The sequence below is a fragment of the Macaca mulatta genome, chromosome 15 (genome assembly GCF_049350105.2).
Source record: "Macaca mulatta isolate MMU2019108-1 chromosome 15, T2T-MMU8v2.0, whole genome shotgun sequence".
Taxonomy (NCBI): Eukaryota; Metazoa; Chordata; class Mammalia; order Primates; family Cercopithecidae; genus Macaca; species Macaca mulatta.
This window is the reverse complement of record NC_133420.1, coordinates 23,900,733-23,922,661: the sequence shown is the minus strand read 5'-3', so window position 1 is coordinate 23,922,661 and position 21,929 is coordinate 23,900,733. Positions and strand designations below refer to the sequence as shown.

Below are 21,929 nucleotides of genomic sequence, written 5' to 3'. Positions count from 1 at the left end.
AGTTTAGTAAATCAATGAATTCCTGGTCCACCATAGAAGGCCTGAGGCCTAATATTGTGAACCACTAACATAGCAAGAAGAACCACACTGTCATGAATAAATCAAAAATTGTAAGGCTCCCCTATATCATAATTTATACCCAGATGGTCCCTAAATTGCACACTTTAGGAAAAAGAAGAAATCTGGGATCTGCTTCAAATAACTAAGCATTAAGAAAAGAAAATATATGGCTCACTTTCTGTTACTTCCTAAGAACAGCAATTCAAACTCATTCTACACAACCAATTTAGAGCATCAGCATACTATATAAAAAGCACAAGCTTCAAGCAGGGATATACAATTAACGTAAAATTCAACATGTGATCTCAGTAGAGAAAGGCAAATTGAGAGAGGCATAAATGGAGTACTCAAAGATACAAAATGTTCTGTTTTCTAAGTTAAGTGGTGGATATGTGCATTTTCATTTATTCTTTAAACTGTATACATACATATGTATTATATAATGTGTGTGATAGTTTTCATAAATTTCTTTAAAGAACACAGTCACACTAGAATTCAAATCCCAACTCTGTCGTTTGGACAAGTTGCTTCCTAGCTCTAAGATTTAATCATTCAATACTTGAGGGCCTATTGTATGCCAGGCACTCTTCTAGCTACCGAAGTACACACGTGCAAGCAAGACATAATCCCTGTGCTCATGGAGCCCTCTTTTTCTTACCTATATAATTAGAATAATACTTCTTACTTCATTAGGCGGTGGGCAAAAGTTTTATTACAATGAGCTCTCATTAGGCTCACCTCTAGTTTAAAGAAATAATCATTATTACAGCAATCTTGAGAAAAAGAGACAAGGCATATTACAAGCTCATAGTGATATCTTCAGTAAAGCTTTATTTTTCTGAACAAGTCAGCTATCCCTGACTTTAAAATCAGCTGAAAAAAGTACAGTTAGATGAAGTTCCACATCTCTATCCCAAGCAAGATTTTTTCTAACTAGCAGGTCAAATACTTAGAGCCAGGAAAATTTACGAAAAATGTTTTGAATAATCCATGTCTTTTGAGTTGAGTGGCAATTTGTCCCAACTATAGTATCAAGAATCAGGGTCCAGGCCAGTTGCAGTGGCTCACACCTGTAATCCCAACACTTTGGGAGGCTGAGGTGGGAGGATCTCTTGAGCCCAGGAGTTCATGAACAGCCTGGGCAACATGGCAAGACCCTATCTCTACAAAAAATTAGTAGCTGAGTGTGGTGACCTGCACCTGTAGTCCCAGCTACTGGAGAGGCTGAGGTGGGTGGATCACCTGAGCCAGGAAGGTCAAAGCTTCAGTAAACCATGATCATGCCACTGAAAGAGTTATTTAAGAGTGCCTGGGTGATGAGAGCGAGACCCTGTCTCAAAAAAACAAACAAACAAACAAAAAAAAAGAATCAGGGCCCAGACCAAATACTCCATAAGATGGATTCACTTTCACTGGAAAATGCAAGATAAAAAAATGTAGAATAGCTGAATAGTGCTGACTTAAAAAACAACTACAAGAATCCCTTGTATAGTTCATGAATAAAACCACATATCCCCTGATTTTCTGCACAATCCTGATTTATCTGTCCCCACATTAACCTTATCTGACTGTTCTAACCACTGCACATGCAGGTAATATTAACCAGCTTTTTTTTTTTTTTTGAGATGGAGTCTCATTCTGCTGCCCCAGCTGGAGTACAGTGGCATGATCTCAGCTCACTGCAACCTCCACCTCCCAGGTTCAAGTCATCTTCCTGCCTCAGCCTCCTGAGTAGCTGAGATTACAAGTGCCCACCACCACACCCAGCTATTTTTTTTTTTTTTTTTTAGATGGAGTGTCACTTTGTTGCCAGGCTGGAGTGTAGTGGTGCAATCTGGGCTCACCACAATCTCTGCCTCCCAGGTTCAAGCGATTCTCCTGCCTCAGTCTCCTGAGTAGCTTGATTACAGGTGCATGCCACCACACTCAGCTAATTTTTGTATTTTTAGTAGAGACGGGGTTTCAACATGTTGACCAGGATGGTCTTGATCTCCTGACTTCGTGATCTGCCCTCTTTGGCCTCCCAAAGTGCTGGGATTACAGGTGTGAGCCACCGTGGCTGGCCTAACCAGCTATTTTTTCATGCTTCTACGACTTTGTGGTTGTCCAACCTGGGCAAGTAAACCTCTTTGAGTCTCAGTTTCCTCAAACATAAGAGCCATCTTAGAGAACTGTTCGAGCTTTAAGAAAGTAATATTAAGAAAAGTGCCTGGGGAATAATAAGGACTCAAGGAAAGTTAGCTATTCTATTACCATTCTTCAATCGTGCTGTCATTCACTGCCATTATTATTGAAAATAATAAGATGAATTTAATTAATATCTCTCTAGAACATTTTAATCTGGAATAAAAGCTGACTCTCAAAAGAGCTCCCCCAACCCCCGCCATACCACTTCTCAATAGACAGCAAGTTGTTTTTCATTGTATTATTATTATTATTTTCGAGACAGGGTCTAGCTCTGTTGCCTGGGCTGGAGTGCAGCAGCACAATCTTGGCTCACTGCAACATCTACCTCCTGGACTCAAGTGATCTCACACCTCAGCCTCCTGAGTAGCTGGGACCACAGGCATGCACCACATACCCAGCTGTGTTTTTGTAATGTTTAGTAAAGACAGGGTTTCCTCATGTTGCCCAGACTGGTCTTGAACTCCTGAGCTCAAGCAATCCACCTGCCTCAGCCTCCCAAAGTGCCAGGATTACAGGTGTGGGACACTACCCCCAGCCAACATCATGTTTTTTAAATCAGCTTTTTTAAAATGTCTAATAATTTTGAGTATCCATTGTGATCACAGATATTCAGGTGAAGCTCCTAGACCACAATTTACAGTCCTATAAAATGAAAGTTAAACTTCAGAATAACAAATTTGGCTCTCAAAATTTTAAGTCAGCAAAAACTCAGCTTTCTTCATGATACTGCTAATATAGAAATGTGTATAGTTAGTTAAGAGATTCTAAGCAAAGATTTTTTTTTGTAGGTTGCTGCTTAACACCCACATATCTGAGAAACTCAGCAACCAAAGCACCATGTCTTAGGCATTCCTTTCAGAGTTCCCCAACAGTTTTTCAACCTAACCACCCCATTCTTTTTAAAAAGTGGCCATTGGGCTAATGCACTGAAAATGCTGGGGCCTGGGGTAGGGGAAAGTGGGGTAGACACAGGAGGAAGTTAGTCTGCCAAGCAGCTCTGACAAACCTGATGCTGCCACTCTCCCAGTGCTAAGCATCTGCCCAAGAAGAGTGCCCGCAGCAGGCTAAGATGCCAGCTGTAATGAGACACTTGGGTTTGAAAAGCAGAGTTTTTGCGTGGCCAGTGCCATCTGATCATGGGACCTTGCAGGCTGATCTCTCTTACAAGAGCACCCTCTTCCGAGACCTTTGGTCGCACAGGCTGAATTCAGACTTCAGAGTTTTTGCAATTTGAGCTAACTGTCTTGATTTTTCTGGGATCCCTATGTAAAGGTGGGTTCTTGAACAAATACACCAATTGGAGTCACAAAATGAAGAGTGGCAAAAAAAAAATAAGCATACAAAAATTAAGAACAAAGTAGATCAAAGATCTCCTCAAAATGATACAACTTTTTAAAAGTATTTAAATTACATACATAAACTGACAAGCATTATACACAAAGATGTTCACTGACATCATTTATAACAGAACTTTGGAAACAACCTAAAGATTCCATTATAAGTAAATGTAGCACATAAACATGATGTAATAATTCATAGCAACTAAAATGATTTCTACAAATCTACATTAATAATTTTAGGGAAAGCTTAATGAGTAATTGGAGAGAGTGAGGAAAAAGCATATAGCTGAGAGTTCAGAAAAAAAGTTTTTACATTTTATTTACACACACACTGACACACACACAAAAGAAGACTATAAGGAAATAAAGATACTGAAACATTAACAGTAGTTATTGAGTGATAATTTTTCTCTTGTTCATCATTTTCCAAGAAGTTTAAAATTTTACACATACTCAAGAACTAATCTGAAAACAAGCTACTAAAAATTTAAAGACAAATGGAAAAAAACACACACATCAGGATAATCTGTCAGTATGCATTAAATAACAAGAAAAATGTGAGTATATGTACTTTAATTTACAATGAAAACATAACATATCACAGTATAAGAAAAATTGTAAGAATGAAACTCCCACAGAAGTTTACAGAACAAAATGTATACTAAATCCTCCAATTAAGGACCCATAAAGTAGTTTCAGTGCTTTCTAACCCACCTTCTCACAGCAGGGAATTAATCCCTCTAGGGGGATGCAAACAAACTTCAAAGGGAAGATTATGCCCAGACACTAGTACTGTACAGCGTAAGGTTTATATCTAAGTTTTTCAGATACTTTGGCACAGATCAGAGATGCAGATCTCAGGAACAAAGACTAATCTTAAAGCAGATTCTTTGTAATTATCTAAAATGGCAAAAATAATGCATTACATATTAGAAAAAGGCAAACATAAGTTGCATTAAAAACAAGTAAAGTTGTAGAAGCAGACAAAAGATACCAGAAATCAAATATTAAGTGACAGTTTATTCACTGGTAAATAGTAACTAGAAAATTTTACGAATTCCTAAAATGTGGGAGTTCAGCTTGTGTACTCAAATTTTATTTGTACAATCTTTGGAAAGTGTTCCAATTCAGTGTTAGGGGTCTTAATGCAATTTCTAAGTAGAACTGGCAGATCACATGTCCCTTCCACAGATGTCATGAGACGCTCTTCAGAGCACAGAACACAGGAGGGACAGTTTACAATACATGACTTCACTAGTGTAGACATTAAAAGCAATCAATGGAAAAAAAAAACTGTCCCTAAAGTTTACCCTTTCTCACCTTACATCTTTTTATCATTAGGTAATGTTTTAGGTATGGTTTGAAGTACCTGATCACTTTATAAAATGTTTTAAGTACAGACATAGCATATCGTAGTAAATAAGCTTTATTTAGTCTCTCAATTTTTAAAAATCACTGATAAGGAATCAAATTTAGAGGTTAACTTTTCTGAATATTAATTATCCAATAGAAAACTAAAATCCCTAGTAGATTAAAGACCTAGATGTAAAGGGCAAAGCTATCTATCTCTTTTTTTTTTTTTTTTTTTTTTTGAGATGGAGTCTCACTCTGTCACCCAGGCTAGAGCATGGTGGCACAATCTTGGCTCACTGCAATCCCCACCTCCCAGGTTCAAGCAATCCTCCTGCCTCAGCCTCCCAAGTAGCTGCGACTACAGGCATGCACCACCATGCCTGGCTGGTTTTTGTATTTTTAACAGAGACAGGGTTTTACCATGTTGGCTACGATTGTCTCGAACTCTTGACCTTGTGATCCACCCGCCTCAACCTCTCAAAGTGCTGGGATTACAGGCGTGAGCCACCGCGCCTGGCTCTATCTATCTCTTAAAAGAAAATATTGGGCCTGGAGAGGTGGCTCACATCCATAATCCCAACACTTTGGAGTCTGAAGTGAGAGGATCACTTGATCCAGGAGTTTGATACCAGCCTGGGCAACATAGTAAGAGCCCATCTCTACACAAAATCTAAAAAGCAAAAAAAAAAAAAAAAAAACGAAAAAAAAGGAAATATTGGAAAATATCTTCATATCTGTAGAGTAGGAAAATACTGTTAAATTTATACCATATGAAAACCAAGATGTTTTGGTCAAAGATACCATCGAGTGAAAGACAAACCACAGAAGGTATCTGTAACACATATAACCAGATAATTAATATCCATAGTATATAAACAATTTCTTATAAACCAATGAGGAAAAGGTAGAAAACTCAATTTTAAAAATGAGCAAGTAGCTTGAATGAACACTTTATAAAAGATATTCAAGAGGCCAGTAAGCCTATACCAGCTACTAAGGAGGCTAGTACCATCCACTAAGGAGGCTGAGGTGGGAGGAACACTTGAGTCCAGGAGTTTGAGACCTGCATGATCACACCACTGCACTTCAGCTGGGCAAGGGAGCAAGACCTTGTCTCTAATTAATAAACAAACAAGTAAGAAGCCAATATGCGTATAAGAAGGTGTTCAATGTCATTAATCTTCAACAAAATGCAAACTAAAAACAACAAGGAGATACTACTACATAACCATCAGGTTGGCAAAAGTCAAATCTGTACCAAGGGCTGATGAAGTTGTAGAGCAGTAAGTGTAAACTACCAAACACTGCAGGTGAGAGCAGACTAGCACAATCCATTTTGTAAAAGTGTGGCATGATTCAGTAATCAAGTATGTTCAATATGGAAATGTATGTTTACATGTGCCAGGATTCATACATAAGAAAGATCACAGTAGCATGGCTTATAGTAGCCAAAAACTGCGAACAACTTCAAAGGTCAATAGTAGAATGGATAACTAAATTCTGAAATAATTCTATAGTACACTACACAGCAATGAAAATCAATGACTGCAGTTACACACAACATGGAAGATCCTTTCAAACATAATTAAGCAAAAAAGCAGCAGAGCTACATACAGAATAATTCCATTTCTATAAAATTCAGAAGGCGGCACAATTAAATTATATTTTTCAAGAAGGTATACTTATGTAGCAAAACTATGAAGAAAAACAAACAGATGATTATCATAAAAGTCAGGCTAGTAGTTACCTCTAAAGGGAGGGAGGGAGGGAGCGAGGAGGGGCCTCTGGGGTGCTAGGCAAACCCACCTGTAACATTTACAGGGCTTAGGCGAGGGTTCAAATAGAGACCTACAGACCATACATCTGAATATTTACATATTTAAAAGTTATAAAACAAGCATACAAACTATTAAATATTTTCTATCCTCCTGCCATAATAAATATACCTTTACAACTAACAAGAAGACCAGGTTCATATCGAGTTTTGTATTTGCATTCCATGGAAAAAAGCAGTGGTGCAGGGCAAATTGGCCACTGGCTCACTGCCCACTGCCCCCTCTCCATCCTGCACTACAAGCTCTATCCCATACTCTACTCCCCACTGACAGCTATCCTTAGACCGCCCCTTATACCTAGGGATGTATACACCAGCAGCATAGTCCACTCCCAGGAGGACAGACCCCAGGGGAAAGACTCACACAGGCTCCAGAAAAAAAGCTCAGGGCCATTTGGGCAAGAAGGTCTGAGATGCTGGGTGCTCAAAGCATGGTCTAGGATGGAAGGGTCTAGGCTCCAAGTGAGCATATTCCGTAGGCTCCAGAGACTCCTTGCCCTGTGGAAAGGGCATTGGTAGAGGAGGGACAAAGCAGATCCCTCTAAAGCAGCAGGCCAAGTCAGGGGTCCCTCTTGCCAGGACCAGTATTTCTGAAGAACTGGGTAACATTATATTTCTTAACCTGGATCGTAATAACATGGTTACTCACTTTATACTTATTTGTTAAACTATACATATGTTTTATGTACTTTTTCACAAATAACAGGACAGACATCATGTGCCTGCTTACTGGATGCACTGAAGGACACATATCACTTTTGAGATACTTCTACCAAAAACCCATAACCTTCATCTAACCATGAAGATCCAATCACACAGATACAAATCCAGGAACTTTCTACAAAACAACAGACCCAAATTCTTCAAAAACGTGTCAAAAAAGACAAAGAAAGGCTGTAAAAATCATTCTGAGCTGAAAGGAAGTAAACTGACATGAAAACTAAATGGACTGCATGATTCTGGATTGGATTCTGGATCATAGGGAAAATGCTATAAAGGACATGATATAACAATTGATTAAATTTAAATATGGGCAACCGACATTGTATCAACATTAAATTTTCTGATTTCAATCATTATACTAGGGGTATATAAGAATATGTCTTTATTCTTAGGAGATACATCCAGAATATCTCCTGGATATGCAGGGGTGAAGGGTCATAATGTCTGCAACTCACTCTTAAATGATTCAGCAAAAATTCTGTGTGCGTATATGCACATGCACACGTATGTGCTGTGTATGCGTTGGGCGGGTGATAAAGCAAATGCAGCAAAATAATAACAACTGGCAAATCTAAGGAAAGAGCATATGCACTGGACTGTTCTTGTAACTCTTAAAATAGTCTCAAAACAATTCATTTGATCCAGCAATCCCATTACCAAGTATATACCCAAAGGAAAATAAATCACATTAAAAAGATAACTGCACTCATATGTTTGGAGAAGCACTATTTACAATAGCAAAGATATAGAATCAATATAAGTGTCCAGCAATGGGTGACTGGATAAAGAAAATGTGGAATACTACTCAGCCATAAAAAAGAATGAGAAAATGTCTTTTGGGCCGGGCGTGGTGGCTCACACCTGTAATCCCAGCACTTTGGGAGGCCGAGGCAGGCGGATCATGAGGTCAGGAGATCAAGACCATCCTGGCTAACACGATGAAACCCCGTCTCTACTAAAAATACAAAAAAATTAGCCAGGCATGGTGGCAGGCGCCTGTAGTCCCAGCTACTCGGGAGGCTGAGGCAGGAGAATGGCGTGAACCCGGGAGGCAGAGCTTGCAGTGAGCCGAGATCTGGCCACTGCATTCCAGCCTGGGCGACAGAGCGAAACTCCGTCTCAAAAAAAAAAAAAAAAAAAGAAAGAAATTTGAAAAAATGTCTTTTGCAGCAACATGGATGGAACTGGGGGCCATTCTTTTAAGTGAAATAGAAAGTCAAATACAGCATGTTCTCACCTGTAAGTGGGAACTAAATGATGTGTACACATGGTCATAGAGTGTGGAATAATAGACACTGGAGACTCAAAAGAGTGGGAGGGACTGAGGGATGAGAAATTACTTAATGGGTACAATGTACACTATTCAGGTGACAGGTACACTGAAAGCCCAGACTTCACCACTATGCAATATGTGCACGTAACAAAACTGCTCTTGTACCCCCTAAATTTATACTAATTAAAAAATAAGAGCCAGGTGCAGTGGCTCACGTCTGTAATCCCAACACTTTGGGAGGCCAAGGTGGGTGGATCAAGAGGTCAAGAGTTCGAGACCAGCCTAGCCAACATAGTGAAACCCTGTCTCTACTAAAAATACAAAAAATTAGCCGGGCATGGTGGTGGGCGCCTGTAATCCCAGCTACTTGGGAGGCTGAGGCAGGAGAATCGCTTGCACCCGGGAGGTGGAGGCTGCAGTGAGCCGAGATCACGCCATTGTACTCCAGCCTGGGCGACACTGCGAGACTCCGTCTCAAAAGTAATAATAAAATAAGATACTTGCAAAACAAAAAGTTAAAAAAAAATAGGCCAGGCACGGTTGCTCATACCTGTAATCCCAGCACTTCGGGAGGCCAAGGTGGGTAGATCACCTGAGGTCAGGAGCTCAAGACCAGCCTGGCCAACATGGTGAAACCCCATCTCTACTAAAAAATATAAATATTAGCTGGGAGTGGTGGCGGATGCCTATAATCCCAGCTACTTGGGAGGCTGAAGCAAGAGAATTACTTGACCCAGGAGGCGGAAGCTGCAGTGAACTGAGATCACGCCATTGCACTCCAGCATGGGTGACAAGAGAGCAACTCCATCTCATGAAAATAAATACATAAAATAAGAGTTTAAAAATTAAACTGTAGAGTTAAACAAAGGTGTTGTCTATATGGAGAGGAATGAGATGGCTGAAGTAGGAAGTAGTATAAATGCTATTCACTTTGTTCATTCTTCCATTTCATCTGTACCTTTCAGATTTTGTTCATATTAAAAAATTAATTTTAACTTTGGGGAAAAAATCCTAGAGCACTGAAAGGGAAAAACATTAGCAACTGTAGAAATAAGAAAATGTTTTGTCCTTAAGTTTATCGTTAAATCACAGCCACTGTCAAATGGTAACTCTGTAAAGTCAGCCTATGAAGTGCTCCTGCATATACACACCTGGGAACAGAGAATTCCCTTTGAAACCCAATGGTTTCCATGTACAATAAGAGGCATAACTTAACACAGATGCACACGTTCTACTTCCAGGACAAGCATAAATTTGTAATGTGTTTCATGGCCTTCATTAGATAATCCAAAAAGTACAGCACAGTTATTCACACATTTGCTATAAAGGAAAACTCATTCATTTTCATCAACAACTATTGATGACATGGTGCAAAGCCCTGCAGGTGACATGTAGAGATGTGTACAGCATGGTCACTAGCCTCAAGAAGGCAACTTAGCAGAGCAAAGAGGACTTAGACAAAAATCCTGGCTATCACACTGTAGCTATATGATTTTCGTAAGTTACTTCACCTCCTTGGGATTCTATTTTCTCATAGGTATAATGAGGATGCCGCCCAACTACCTTTAAAAATGCATTGTAACAAATGACACTATATATGTCCAGCATATAGAATAACAACAGGTACTCAGTGAAAGGTAGCAAATAATGTTTACAATTATTACAATCTAATTAAAATAACAGAACATATCCCCAAGGCTGTAAAGCCAATTAAGAGCCTAACTACCATTGGAATCCTGATTACTCCAAGTTTCTAATCCAAGTAGATCACTATCTCTATACCCCAAATAATATTAATATAGGCCGGGTGCGGTTGCTTATGCCTGTAATCCCAGCAGTTTGGGAGGCCGAGGCGGGGGGATCACCTGAGGTCAGGAGTTCGAGATCAGCCTGGCCAACATGGAGAAATCCTGTCTCTATTAAAAATACAAAATTAGCTGGGCGTAGTGGCACATGCCTGTAATCCCAGCTACTTGAGAGGCTGAGGCAGGAGAATCGCTTGAACCCAGGAGGCAGAGGTTGCAGTGAGCCGAGATCACGCCGTTGCACTCCAGCCTGGGCAACAAGAGCAAAACTCCATCTCAAAAAAATAATAATAATATTAATATATGCAGGTGTTTTTGTGGGTGGACCAAGAGTCCTAAGCATACCTTTGGCAAAATGTATCACTCTCTTAGGCACCAGGAAAAAGAATACTAGATCATATGGTTATTTTTCTCATTAACCAAGAAAGATTTTAGGTCAAGAAGTGATACACGCTGCCTGCACAAGGTACCCTGGTCTTTCCTAGGACCCTCTTGTCCAGGAACACATATCCAAATTAGCCCAAAAGCTAAAGCCAGAGGAGGTGTTTCCTTCAACTAATTTTCAACCTTCTTTTGCCAGCAGACATAAAATTTACTAAATTAAGTCCAAGCATCTCCTTCTAGATTAGTGGCAGAGGATTCCGTTTATATTATTTTGTATCCTATAATCTAATTATACCATTAGAAAGCTAGACTAGAGGTGAAGCCCTGCTCATTAGCAAGGTGACAATATTTCACACTAAATAGTTGACTTCCAGGCATCTGTGAAAGATGCAAACCAAGACCCAATGATTACAATGAATAAAGCCATACTTCAAGCCTATTATGCTTGAACTCTTAATTCAGACTATTCACTATGTGTTCGTTCTCCATTCTTCCTAGGATAATGTGGGCATGAATAAAAGGAAAAAGGCACTTAAACATACTTAGAGACAAATAACCATTTACTCATATTAAAATATTATCTCGTGTGCATGGCTATCTCAAACAATAAGTAACATACCAAATCATAATCAAACATGCAAAGTACCTGAAAGAGCGCCACCTGTCCTGGGATAGGCAACTTCAACATATACTTCAAATGTGGTCTCTGGATTCTGCCTACAAAAGAAACAGATCATGATTACTGATGAGGATTGAGGCAGCTTGGTATAGAACATGTAGGCTGTGGTATTAAACAGACCTTCATGGAAATCATCAGCTCACAACTTAATGACCATGGAACTTCGGACCAGCTACTCTATTTTTCTGAGCCCATGCCTTCCTAAACTACAAAATGAAAACACCTAGCCAGAAGAATTATTGTAAAATTAAATATATATATATATATATATATATATATATATATATATATACACACACACACACACACACAGGTCAGGTGTGGTGGTTCATGCCTATAATCCCAGCACTTTGGGAGGCCAAGGTGGGAGGATCACTTGAGGCCAGGAGTTCAAGACCAGCCTGGGCAACATAGCAAAACCCTGTCTCTACAAAAAAAATGCAAAAATCAGCCAGGCATGGTAGTTCACACCTATAATGCAAGCTACTTGGGAGGCTAAGGTAGGAGGATCACTTGAGCCCAGGAGGTGGAGGTTGCAGTGAGTTAAGATCATGCCACTGCACTCCAGCTTGGGTAACAGAGTGAGACACTGTCTCAAAAATGAATAATAAAATTATATACATATACATTATATACATATTAAATTATATACATATATATGTATAAAATTATATACACATATATACACATACACACACACAAATTGTCTAGGCATGATGTCTGGCACATAATAGGCTAGCTATTACTATGGTTTTACAGATGTCATATTTCCAGTTTCCACAGCTAGATCACCAAACCCAGAGGTAGAAATCTGAGGAAACTCAGACCAAGGCAACACCAGCACAAAGTAGCCCTCTCCTCAGTATATTCCAGGATAAAGCACAAATATGACAAGATTAACTTGTTTATTTACAGGTTTTCAAGACTTAAACAAGAGGAACAGTGTATCTCACTAGATTACTGTGAAGACAAGATGCCAATCTAAATGTAAGACACTGTTCCCATGTAGTTCATGATAGTTCATGATCTTCAGGATTCTAATGGGCCTTCACCTGTATTGGCAATGGTAAGTATATGAATTTTCATTATTATACTCTTTTACTTTTTTATTTCATAATAGTTCATAAATTTCTTTATTTATTTTGAGACAGAGTCTCACTCTGTTGCCCAGGCTGAAGTTCAGTGGCACAATCTCAGCTCACTGCAACCTCTGCCTCTCGGGTTCAAGTGATTCTCCTGCCTCAGCCTCCCAAGTAGCTTGGATTACAGGCACACACCACCACACCTGGCTAATCCTTTGTATTTTAGTAGAGATGGGGTTTCACCATGTTGGCCAAGCTGGACTCGAACTCCTGACCTTAAGTAATTCACCCACCTTGGCCTCCCAAAGTGCTGGGAGCCACTGCACCCGGCCAATAGTTCATAAATTTTTAAAAGATCACAGAACAGAATGTTAACGGTTAATTGCAGATAATAAGAGCATTGTGGTTATACCATTTTAACATTTTCTCTTTAATTTCAAAACTACCATAAAAAGATGTTTCCAGATGAAATAAAAACCATTTAGCAGAAGAAAATGTACTTTCAAATATCTGTAACTTAATTCTATTTTAAATCTGACAACAAAGATGAGGTAAGAAACTTTCTGAGTTGCCTAATCATGTCTAAGGATTTATTTACATCAAATAAATACTTTTAATATGCCCAGTGGTATCTACTTTTCAAAATAGCAATCTCAGTTATCTCATTTCGTCATTGTCATAATCCTGCGAGATAGGTGTGTCAGGCATTACTCCAGTCGTACAAATGAGCAACCTCAGGCAAAGGGAGTCTAAAGTGACTTGTCTAGAAACATGGCCAGGACCAGAACTCACGCCTCCTGGTCCTCAAATCCTATTTCACTTGATTCTAGCATGAACTGTTTCCCCCCACATTTTCACATCTCTTACAACCAATAGCATTTTACAATTCTAAGAGCCAGCATTTTTTTCTTTCTTAGTAATACCTTAAATTATGGCTCATGTTATAAATAATGACATTTTACACTCAGTAAAAAATGGTAATACTCCCTCTACGTCCTTAGGAGGGAAAAGAAAAATGTGTGTTTTGTGAATCAGGAATCTACTTACTTCAGGGGTGTAAAATCGTCATTTCTTCCCCAAAGAGAAACATGGGCTTTTGCTTTCAAGTGTCTGTAGCAAAGAGTTGGCTGCTCTAAAATTCAAGGTATTTAAATATACCTTGTCAAACAGACTTATTTTTTAAATCAGACATTATTAAGTCACCGTATCTTACTTATAAAAAATTAAGTAAACTGAAGTTTCAAGAGGACCTTAAAAATCTGTTGTGCTCTTTTTTCCCTGCAAGAGGGTACAAAATGATCTTGGCATCTTTGGCATATGGGACCCAATATTTGTGGAAGATACCATATGCAAACACCCCTTTCATTCAAAAGATCTTAAGGTAGAACATTTGATGAAAGAAAGGGAAGTTCTAAGGTCATCTTTCATGAGTAATAGGTAGTATAATCTGAAGAGCATCAGGAAGATTCTCTCTGAAACCTCAAAATGTCTTTCTTAAGCCTAGATTGCAACTGGCTGAATTTCATCTCAGAATTTCATTCCTTCTTTATTAATATAACAGCCTTCAAAGTGTGTTCTTCAGGATCCTAGGACTTCATGGAGGTTCTTTAGAGCTTCCCACATTTGGCCGGGCACGGTGGCTCAAGCCTGTAATCCCAGCACTTTGGGAGGCCGAGGCGGGTGGATCACGAGGTGAGAAGATCGAGACTATCCTGGCTAACATGGTGAAACCCCGTCTCTACTCAAAATACAAAAAATTAGCCGGGCACGGTGGTGGGCGCCTGTAGTCCCAGCTACTTGGGAGGCTGAGGCGGGAGAATGGCGTGAACCCGGGAGGTGGAGCTTGCAGTGAGCCGAGATCACACCACTGCACTCCAGCCTGGGAGACACAGCGAGACTCCGTCTCAAAAAAAAAAAAAAAAAAAAGAGCTTCCCACATTTTTACTCAAGTTTCCATTTTTAATTTATTTTTATGCATTTTAAAAATTGAAATAAAATGAGCATGCAAAGGTGTTGTATCCAAACTTTAAAACACAGGGACACCAACACATTATCCTGTACCACAGGGTGTTTTGTACAGCCCTGCTATCTAAGTGAAAAATGGCCTAATGTATATACTCATTGTTTCTGCTGCTTCTTCCTTTCTCTAACACACCCCAACCAGGCTTCTGAACCTACCACACCACTGAAACAACTTGGTCAAGGTAACCACAGACCTCTGCATTGCTAAAATGTATTTAAATGCTCAATTCTCAGTGTTCATCTTACTCGGCCTGTCAATAGCTTTTGATAGTTGATCCATTTGCCCTCCTCCTCGAATGTCTTTCTTCCCTTGCCTTTCAGGATGTTGCTCTCTATTGGTCGTCTTCCTACTTCACTGGCTACTCCTTTCTAATCCCTTCTCAGGTTAGCTCTCCTACTGTCCCTGTCCAGACTCATTGCTTAGATGATCTCATTCAGTCTCTGGGCTTTCATTACCAAGCATACAAGCCTCAGTCACATCTCCAACCTGACTACTTCTTCCCTGACTCCAGACTCCCTTATCCAGCTACCTGCTCAACATCCCCACTGGGCCAGGCATAGGTGGTTGATGCCCAGTTACTGGAGAGGCCAAGGCAGGAGGATTGTTTGAGGCCAGGAGTTTGAGGCCAGCCTAAGCAACATAGAGAGACCTTGTAACCAAAAAAAAAAAAAAAAAATCCCAACTGGGCATCTAAGAAGCATTTCTAATTTAACTTATCATATTTTTCTCCCTCAAACCTGCATCTCCTGAACTCTACTAGTTGTTGAGACTAACAAAACTTAATGTCATCCTTGACTCCCCTGTTTCATATGCCACAGTCAACCAATCAGAAAAGTCTACTGATTCTACCATCAAAATATATCCAGAATCTCAAAGTTTCTTAGCACCCCCAAATACAACCATCCTTGAGAGATCACCATCATATCACCTCGATTACTGCAGCACCCTCCTGATGGGTCTCCCTGCTTTCTTCCTCGCCCCTCTAGAGTCAGATCTCAACATTAACAGACAGTAATTCTTTTATTCTGAGGTTCAGGTTATGTCACTTCTTTGCCCAAATCTCCTAAAAGCTCCCCACACCACACAAAGTCAAGTCAAAGTTGTAGTCCTGAAGCTGGACATTGATAATGATTGTCCCACAATATGAATATACATAATACCATTGAACTGTACACTTGAACATGGTTAAAATGGGAAGTCTTATGTGAAATTTACCACAATTTAAACAAACAAACAACAAAAAAGAGGGTGGCAGTGCTTAGCAACACCTACAAGGTCCTACATGATCTGGCCTCTGCCTACCTGTCCAACTTCATTTTATACCTCTCTCCCCTTGCCCACTCAACTCCAGCCACAATGACCTTCTTTATGCTCCTCAAACACACCAAAGAGAAGTCCCATCTTACAGTACTTTATAGTGATCTTCACACAGGTGGCCCTTGTTAGCACTGAAAACTCAGCTTATACTTCACCTCCTCAGAAAGGCCTTTCCCAACACACTATCACCTAAGTTTAATTCTCTGCATTATACCTGTCACAATCTTGGTTTACAGTCAGTATCCTTTCTCTAAATGTAAGCTGCTGGAGAGCAGGGATCTTGTCTATCATGTCAAGGAGTGTTTCCCTGGTGCCTGGGCAGTGACTGGCACATAGCCAGTGCCACCTAAATACTGGGTAGAAGGCAAAAAGAATACAGTTGCCTTCCTGAGGTCTAAAAGATTTCAATAAATGATGGGTGTGATCATCCGGTTCCACGATTCTCAAACTTTAGCATGTACTATAATCACCTGGAGGGCTTAACTAAAAGATTTCTGTTCCCATCCCCAGAGTATCTCAGGTAGGACCCAAGAATTAGTATTTCTAACAAGTCTCCAAGTCATCCTGATGCTGCTGGACCCGTGACCATACTTTAAGAACTACCAGTTAAGTAGAATTCTTCCAAATAATTTAGAATATACATCATAAACATAGGGGATACCACAATAATCCATTATTTCAATAGTGGTTCTGCAATAAAAGATACATTTCAAAGAAAAAAGGCATTTGTGGAAACAAGGAAGGTTATTCCTCTTCTTCTACCACTATCCGTAGTGACTGCCTCACTCTAATGAGTCATAATAAAGCCGCCTAAGATTCTTACTTAGTTCAAACAGCTGGCATAGTTCTATTCTATTACATGGAGTCAAGGATTATGACAGTCTCAAAAAAAAAAAAAAGAGCTAAAATGCTAAGACCAAATTGGTCTATAATTATAAATTATAGTCATGCTTATCTATGATCATTTCCATGTTGCCTTATGGAAGAAGTGGTGACTAATGTTGTGACAGGTTATGTAACACACCAACAAATATACATCAGTTATTTTAAGGGCCAGTGAAGCCAACGCAGCCAAGCATTCTCTATTTCTCTCCAAATCAAAAAAAAAAAAAAAAAAAAAAAAAAAAAAAAAGTGCCTCCTCTAAATGCAAACAGCCAAGCAACCACCTTACTTAGAATTTTCATTAAGCCTGTAAACAATTAAGACTATAACAATTTCCAGAGGCTCTCTGGGACCACCTTGAGATTGCTCATCCCTCCATTACTCTTCAGGATATTTAATATTTTTAACTTCTTGGCTAAAGGAACTGAAAATCCTATTTCTGTCCTATTAACACTCACTACTAATTTGGTACATGTAATGATGCTGAGAATGCCACGTTCAGAGCCAATTTTCCAATATGGACCCAAGTTTTCCCAGAACATTTCATGATACATCTTAAGATATTACCATGGAAATGTCCTGGTTCTGCCATGATATCCCATTATTAATTGCCTCATTCTCCTGTAGACTCCTAACCCTGCCCACCTGCCAAGCATTTTTTTTTGGCTCCCACCCCCCATCTTCTTCAGTCTTGTACCCTACAATCCAGCCATACAGATCTACTTGTAGCTCTCTAAGCAAACCATGCATGCATGCCCTAATTCTATGACAATTATACCATTTCCATACACCTAACACCACTTACTGCTCCTATGTGCCAGCCATGATCCTAAGCACTTCACATGCATTACCTCAGTTAGTCTTCAATAACCTCACAGGTAATATTACTCCCAGTTTAGGGATGAGGTCATTGAAGCTCACACAGGATAAATTGGCCAAAGTGACCAAGCAGCAGAATCAGCATGGAACTAACTCCAAAGACAATAACCACTTTACTATTCTACATTATTCAATTGCTCTTTTGCCAAGAACAGTCTTTCCAGCCTTTTTCACTTGACAAACTCATTCATCCAGCCTCAGCTCAGGCACTACCTCCTCTCTAGGAAGTATAATTGTTCAACAACCCTCCCACCTCCCCCTTGACCCGTGAGCATGTGCATGCACATGCACACACACACACACACACACACACACACACACACTCACACTCACTCACAGCCTAGACTGGGTTAACTGCCCCACCTCTACGCTCCCAAGGCACCCTGTACTTCCCACTCTCCATGCTCTCACCACATTCAACTCTGGTACAATTACAATTACTTGGGGGGGCTTTTTAAAAATCCTGACGCCCAATCCATATCACAGATCAATTAAATCAGAATCTCTAGGCACTGATATTTTTTAACTCCTAAACTTATTCCAAAGAACAGCCAAGGTTGAGAACCACTGGTGTGTCTCAGATAAAATACAATATATTCTTCCCCACTAGACTGGTAGCTCCTTGAGGGTACCAACTGCATCTTCTCATAACCCTAGTCTAACACCTGGCTCAATAAATGTTTCATGAATGAGTTTTCCTCCAACATATGACATGTTTCCAACTCCCACTAATCACTTCTCTTTTTCTGACAGGAGGTAATTTACAGAATACACACTGCTTACACCTATTACTCTGTAAAGATGTTTTCCTTTGGTCAAAGGTCTCAATAAGTCACACCTGCTGACAACAGCCTCAGCTCTTAAATACTGAAAAATGACAAACACAAACAGATAAAACGTTTTTGAAAGAAGGGAGGTCTGCTCAGTTTTTGTTTCTGGGAGAATGAAGACTGAGAGTAAGCCAACAGAGCATTTCTATTTAGATCTCTCTGCTGAACACAGTTCTCAGTGATTCACCGGAAGGGTTGCTCAGTGCTCAGGACCATGTTTTTTTGTGTTTTTTGTTTGTTTGTTTGTTTGTTTCTGAGATAGTCTCATTCTATCGCCTGGGCTGGAGTGCAGTGGCAAGATCTCAGCTCACTGCAACCTCCGCCTCCTGGGTTCAAGTGATTATCCTGTCTCAGCCTCCCGAGTAGCTGGGATTACAGGCACCCTCCACCATGTCCAGGATTTGTGTAGTTTTAGGAGAGATGGGGTTTCACCATGTTGCCCAGGATGGTCCTGAACTCTTGACCTCAAGTGATCTGCCCACCTCAGCCTCCCAAAGTTCTGGGATTAGGTGTTAGCCACCACACCCAGCCAGGACCATGCTCTCAAAATGATTAAGTACACTCAGCTTGAAGCCATGAAATAGACAAAGGCTTTGACAATATTTAGGCAGCAGCGAAGCTTAATGGCTTTTTTTCAAGGCATCATGCTATTGATCACTCTGCTGGATCATCAGCTTTTAATTAGGATCTACTTTTCTCCAATTACAATATACAAGATTAGGAGAAAAATGTAACATTAACTTGTCATAAAATGAATCTGTGCGGCATATGGTAACCATGCCACCATTGTAGCCCTAGTCCTTTTAAGAGTAATTTAGAGCTACAGACCTGAAAAAAAACACTTCAAACCAGCTTCAGCACAGTGTTTCCTTAATTACAAACTTACATGCTGAAGGGGCTGAGGTGTAGTGTTTAAAAATTCATACCAATTGAACTGTCTTAAACTTGACAACATGGTCAAAAGAAACCGTATACACTTCAGAACACACTAGCAAACATCACCTAATAAACATTGATTCCTTTAAGCTAGACAAACAAGCAAAAAGGTAGTGTTAAAATTTCCAACAAGTCTCCATTTGTTTCACTGGACTCCGAAATTAAAGCCGTTTTTTCCAGGCTGAAAACATTGTATCAAAGAGTGCTTTCTAACCCGTAACAACTTAACACCTCCATAGGAGAAGGCAGTCATTGTTGAGACTTGTTAGAAAATTAACTTAGTTGTGTAATTACACAAACAAGTTGTTTCAAGACTACTCTTAACTCTTCATTTCTAATAATGTTCTCAGGATCAGATTAATGAAGATACGCAGATACTGCTATGAAAAGAGTCACAAAGGTTTACCTTCCTTATATCCCTACGGGAAGATTCTTAAGCCTCTAAGTGCAAGCAAGGTAACTGGAGGAGGGTTAGCTGCATTCCAAGCAGAGAGACAAAGCCTGAACACCCCTCAGCAATGTGCAATACAACACACAGTGTTAGTAAGCTGTCTCATATGCTGAGCTGCAGTGTAAAATCTAGGCTTTACCCATTAAGGGCACTTGCAAACGTGGTATTTGTCTCATTATCAATAAACATTTTTGACCTTAAAAAAAATGTAAAAACCTCCCCTTCCCTTTCTGAACAATTTAGTCCTAAACCTGTTAGGTAGGCAGAGTGAGGTGGATGTTCATGCTGGTGACAGCCCAGTGTGAGATGTCAGAGCCTGGGCAGGGCAACGAAGGTGTCCCTATGAAGGGGCAACGTCCACGCTGAGGGAAGGCCTGGCATAAGATGTACAATCCAACTGGATGAGGAAGGCATCTACTCAGGGAACAACCTGGTGTGGGAAGTCAGAACCTGAGTGGGTGGAAGGGTATTCACACACAGCACAGCTGGGCCTGGGGTGTTGAAGCACAGGCAGAATGAGGGGGTACCCATGTGAGGGTATCCCAACACAGGGTGTCAGAGCTGCAGAGGGTGAGGAGCATGTGTAAGCATTAGGGCCCCCGAGAATGGAGGCCAGTGCCCAAGCAGGCATGAGGAGATCGTCCATGTTGGGTAGGGGGAGGCTGCCCAGAGTGAGGGGGAGTCAGAGTTCAAGCAGTGCAGTGGGGCAGGAGGTGTGTGGAGAACCAAGCAAGGTGAAGGAGGAGACGAGCATGCACATGGGGTGGGGGTGAAGGGGCTGTGTGCCTAATCTGAACCCAAGGGTACATGGAGGACATGGGGAAGCCTGGTTTGTTACAGTTGAAGTTAACAGAAAACCAACATGACTTCTACAAAGTTGGATTTGAACCGAAGATATGAGTATGTGCTCAAGGTTTACATATATATAACTTGATAGGAAAATAAAGTGTAAATGTAACCTGACTTTTCACATGCACACATATTTCCCAGCTCTGTCTACTGGGAGGGACTGGGAGCAGCAACACCCCAACAGCAATGAGCACACCTAACTCCCAGGCCTTGGCTTCTAAATACAATTCTCCTCTAAAAGGAACCAGGGCTCCTTGGAGAAAGAGCTGATTCTAGCACTAAGACAGGGAATGTGCTAGATGAACTTGGAACATTTTTTGTGCCAGGAAGCAAAGAAGTGCTGAAAGAATAATGGGGATATGTTAAAAGGACATGGGAGCAAGCCTGAAAGGGCTTCCACTGGCAAAATCTGGGGCAGTCTGAGCATCCAAATCAGTAAGGATATTATCAGATTCAGACCCATCAAATAAAACAGGAAGCCATGAGTTCATAGGCATCTAAATAAGGGAATAAATTGAAAAGTTTAATGAGAAATGGTATATTTACACAGTTTCAAAGTACCTCCCCACAAGGGAGGAGAGAGTAACTTTCAATGTAGAAGTTTGGCAAAAACCCAGTCAAGTCAAAGTGATCACCATCAGTAATGGAAGAAACTGCTGGACCGCAAAGAGCAGGGCACAGCATCATTGTTGTGATATTCCTGTCGGAGATGCTACACCTGAGGAAACATCAGACAAAACCAAGTGGAAGGACCTTCTAGAAAATATCTGGACTTAATCTTCAAAAGTGTCAAGGTCATGAAAATCAAGGAAAGGCTGAAAATCTCTTCCAGACTATAGGAAACTAAAGAGAAATGACAACTAAATGCAATGTGTGATTCTTTTGCTGTAAAGGATGTTATTGGGACCACTAGTGAAACCTTAATGCAGTCTTAGGATTAGACGTAGTAGCAAATTGCTGATTTTGATGTTTGCATTGCGTTAGAGGAGAGAATAACCTTGTTTGTAGGAGAAGCACACTGAAATAGTCAAGGGTGATGAG

General features: G+C 40.2%; 1 protein-coding gene across 23 annotated transcripts in view; it reads right to left on the bottom strand.

Moving 5' to 3' along the window:
- DENND1A (DENN domain containing 1A) overlaps positions 1–21,929 on the bottom strand; it is a 544,513-nt gene that overhangs the window by 484,355 nt on the left and 38,229 nt on the right. For 22 of the 23 annotated variants that reach the window (XM_077968018.1, XM_015116876.3, XM_077968015.1 and 19 more), the window contains one exon: positions 11,606–11,676. Coding sequence is in view for 18 of the 23 variants with exons in the window: in XM_015116876.3 (XP_014972362.3) it covers positions 11,606–11,676 (71 nt within the window). In the remaining 5 variants the exon portion in view is untranslated. Of the gene's footprint in view, positions 1–11,605; positions 11,697–21,929 lie in introns of those variants that run through there. The other variant, XM_015116882.3, reaches the window with a different exon arrangement.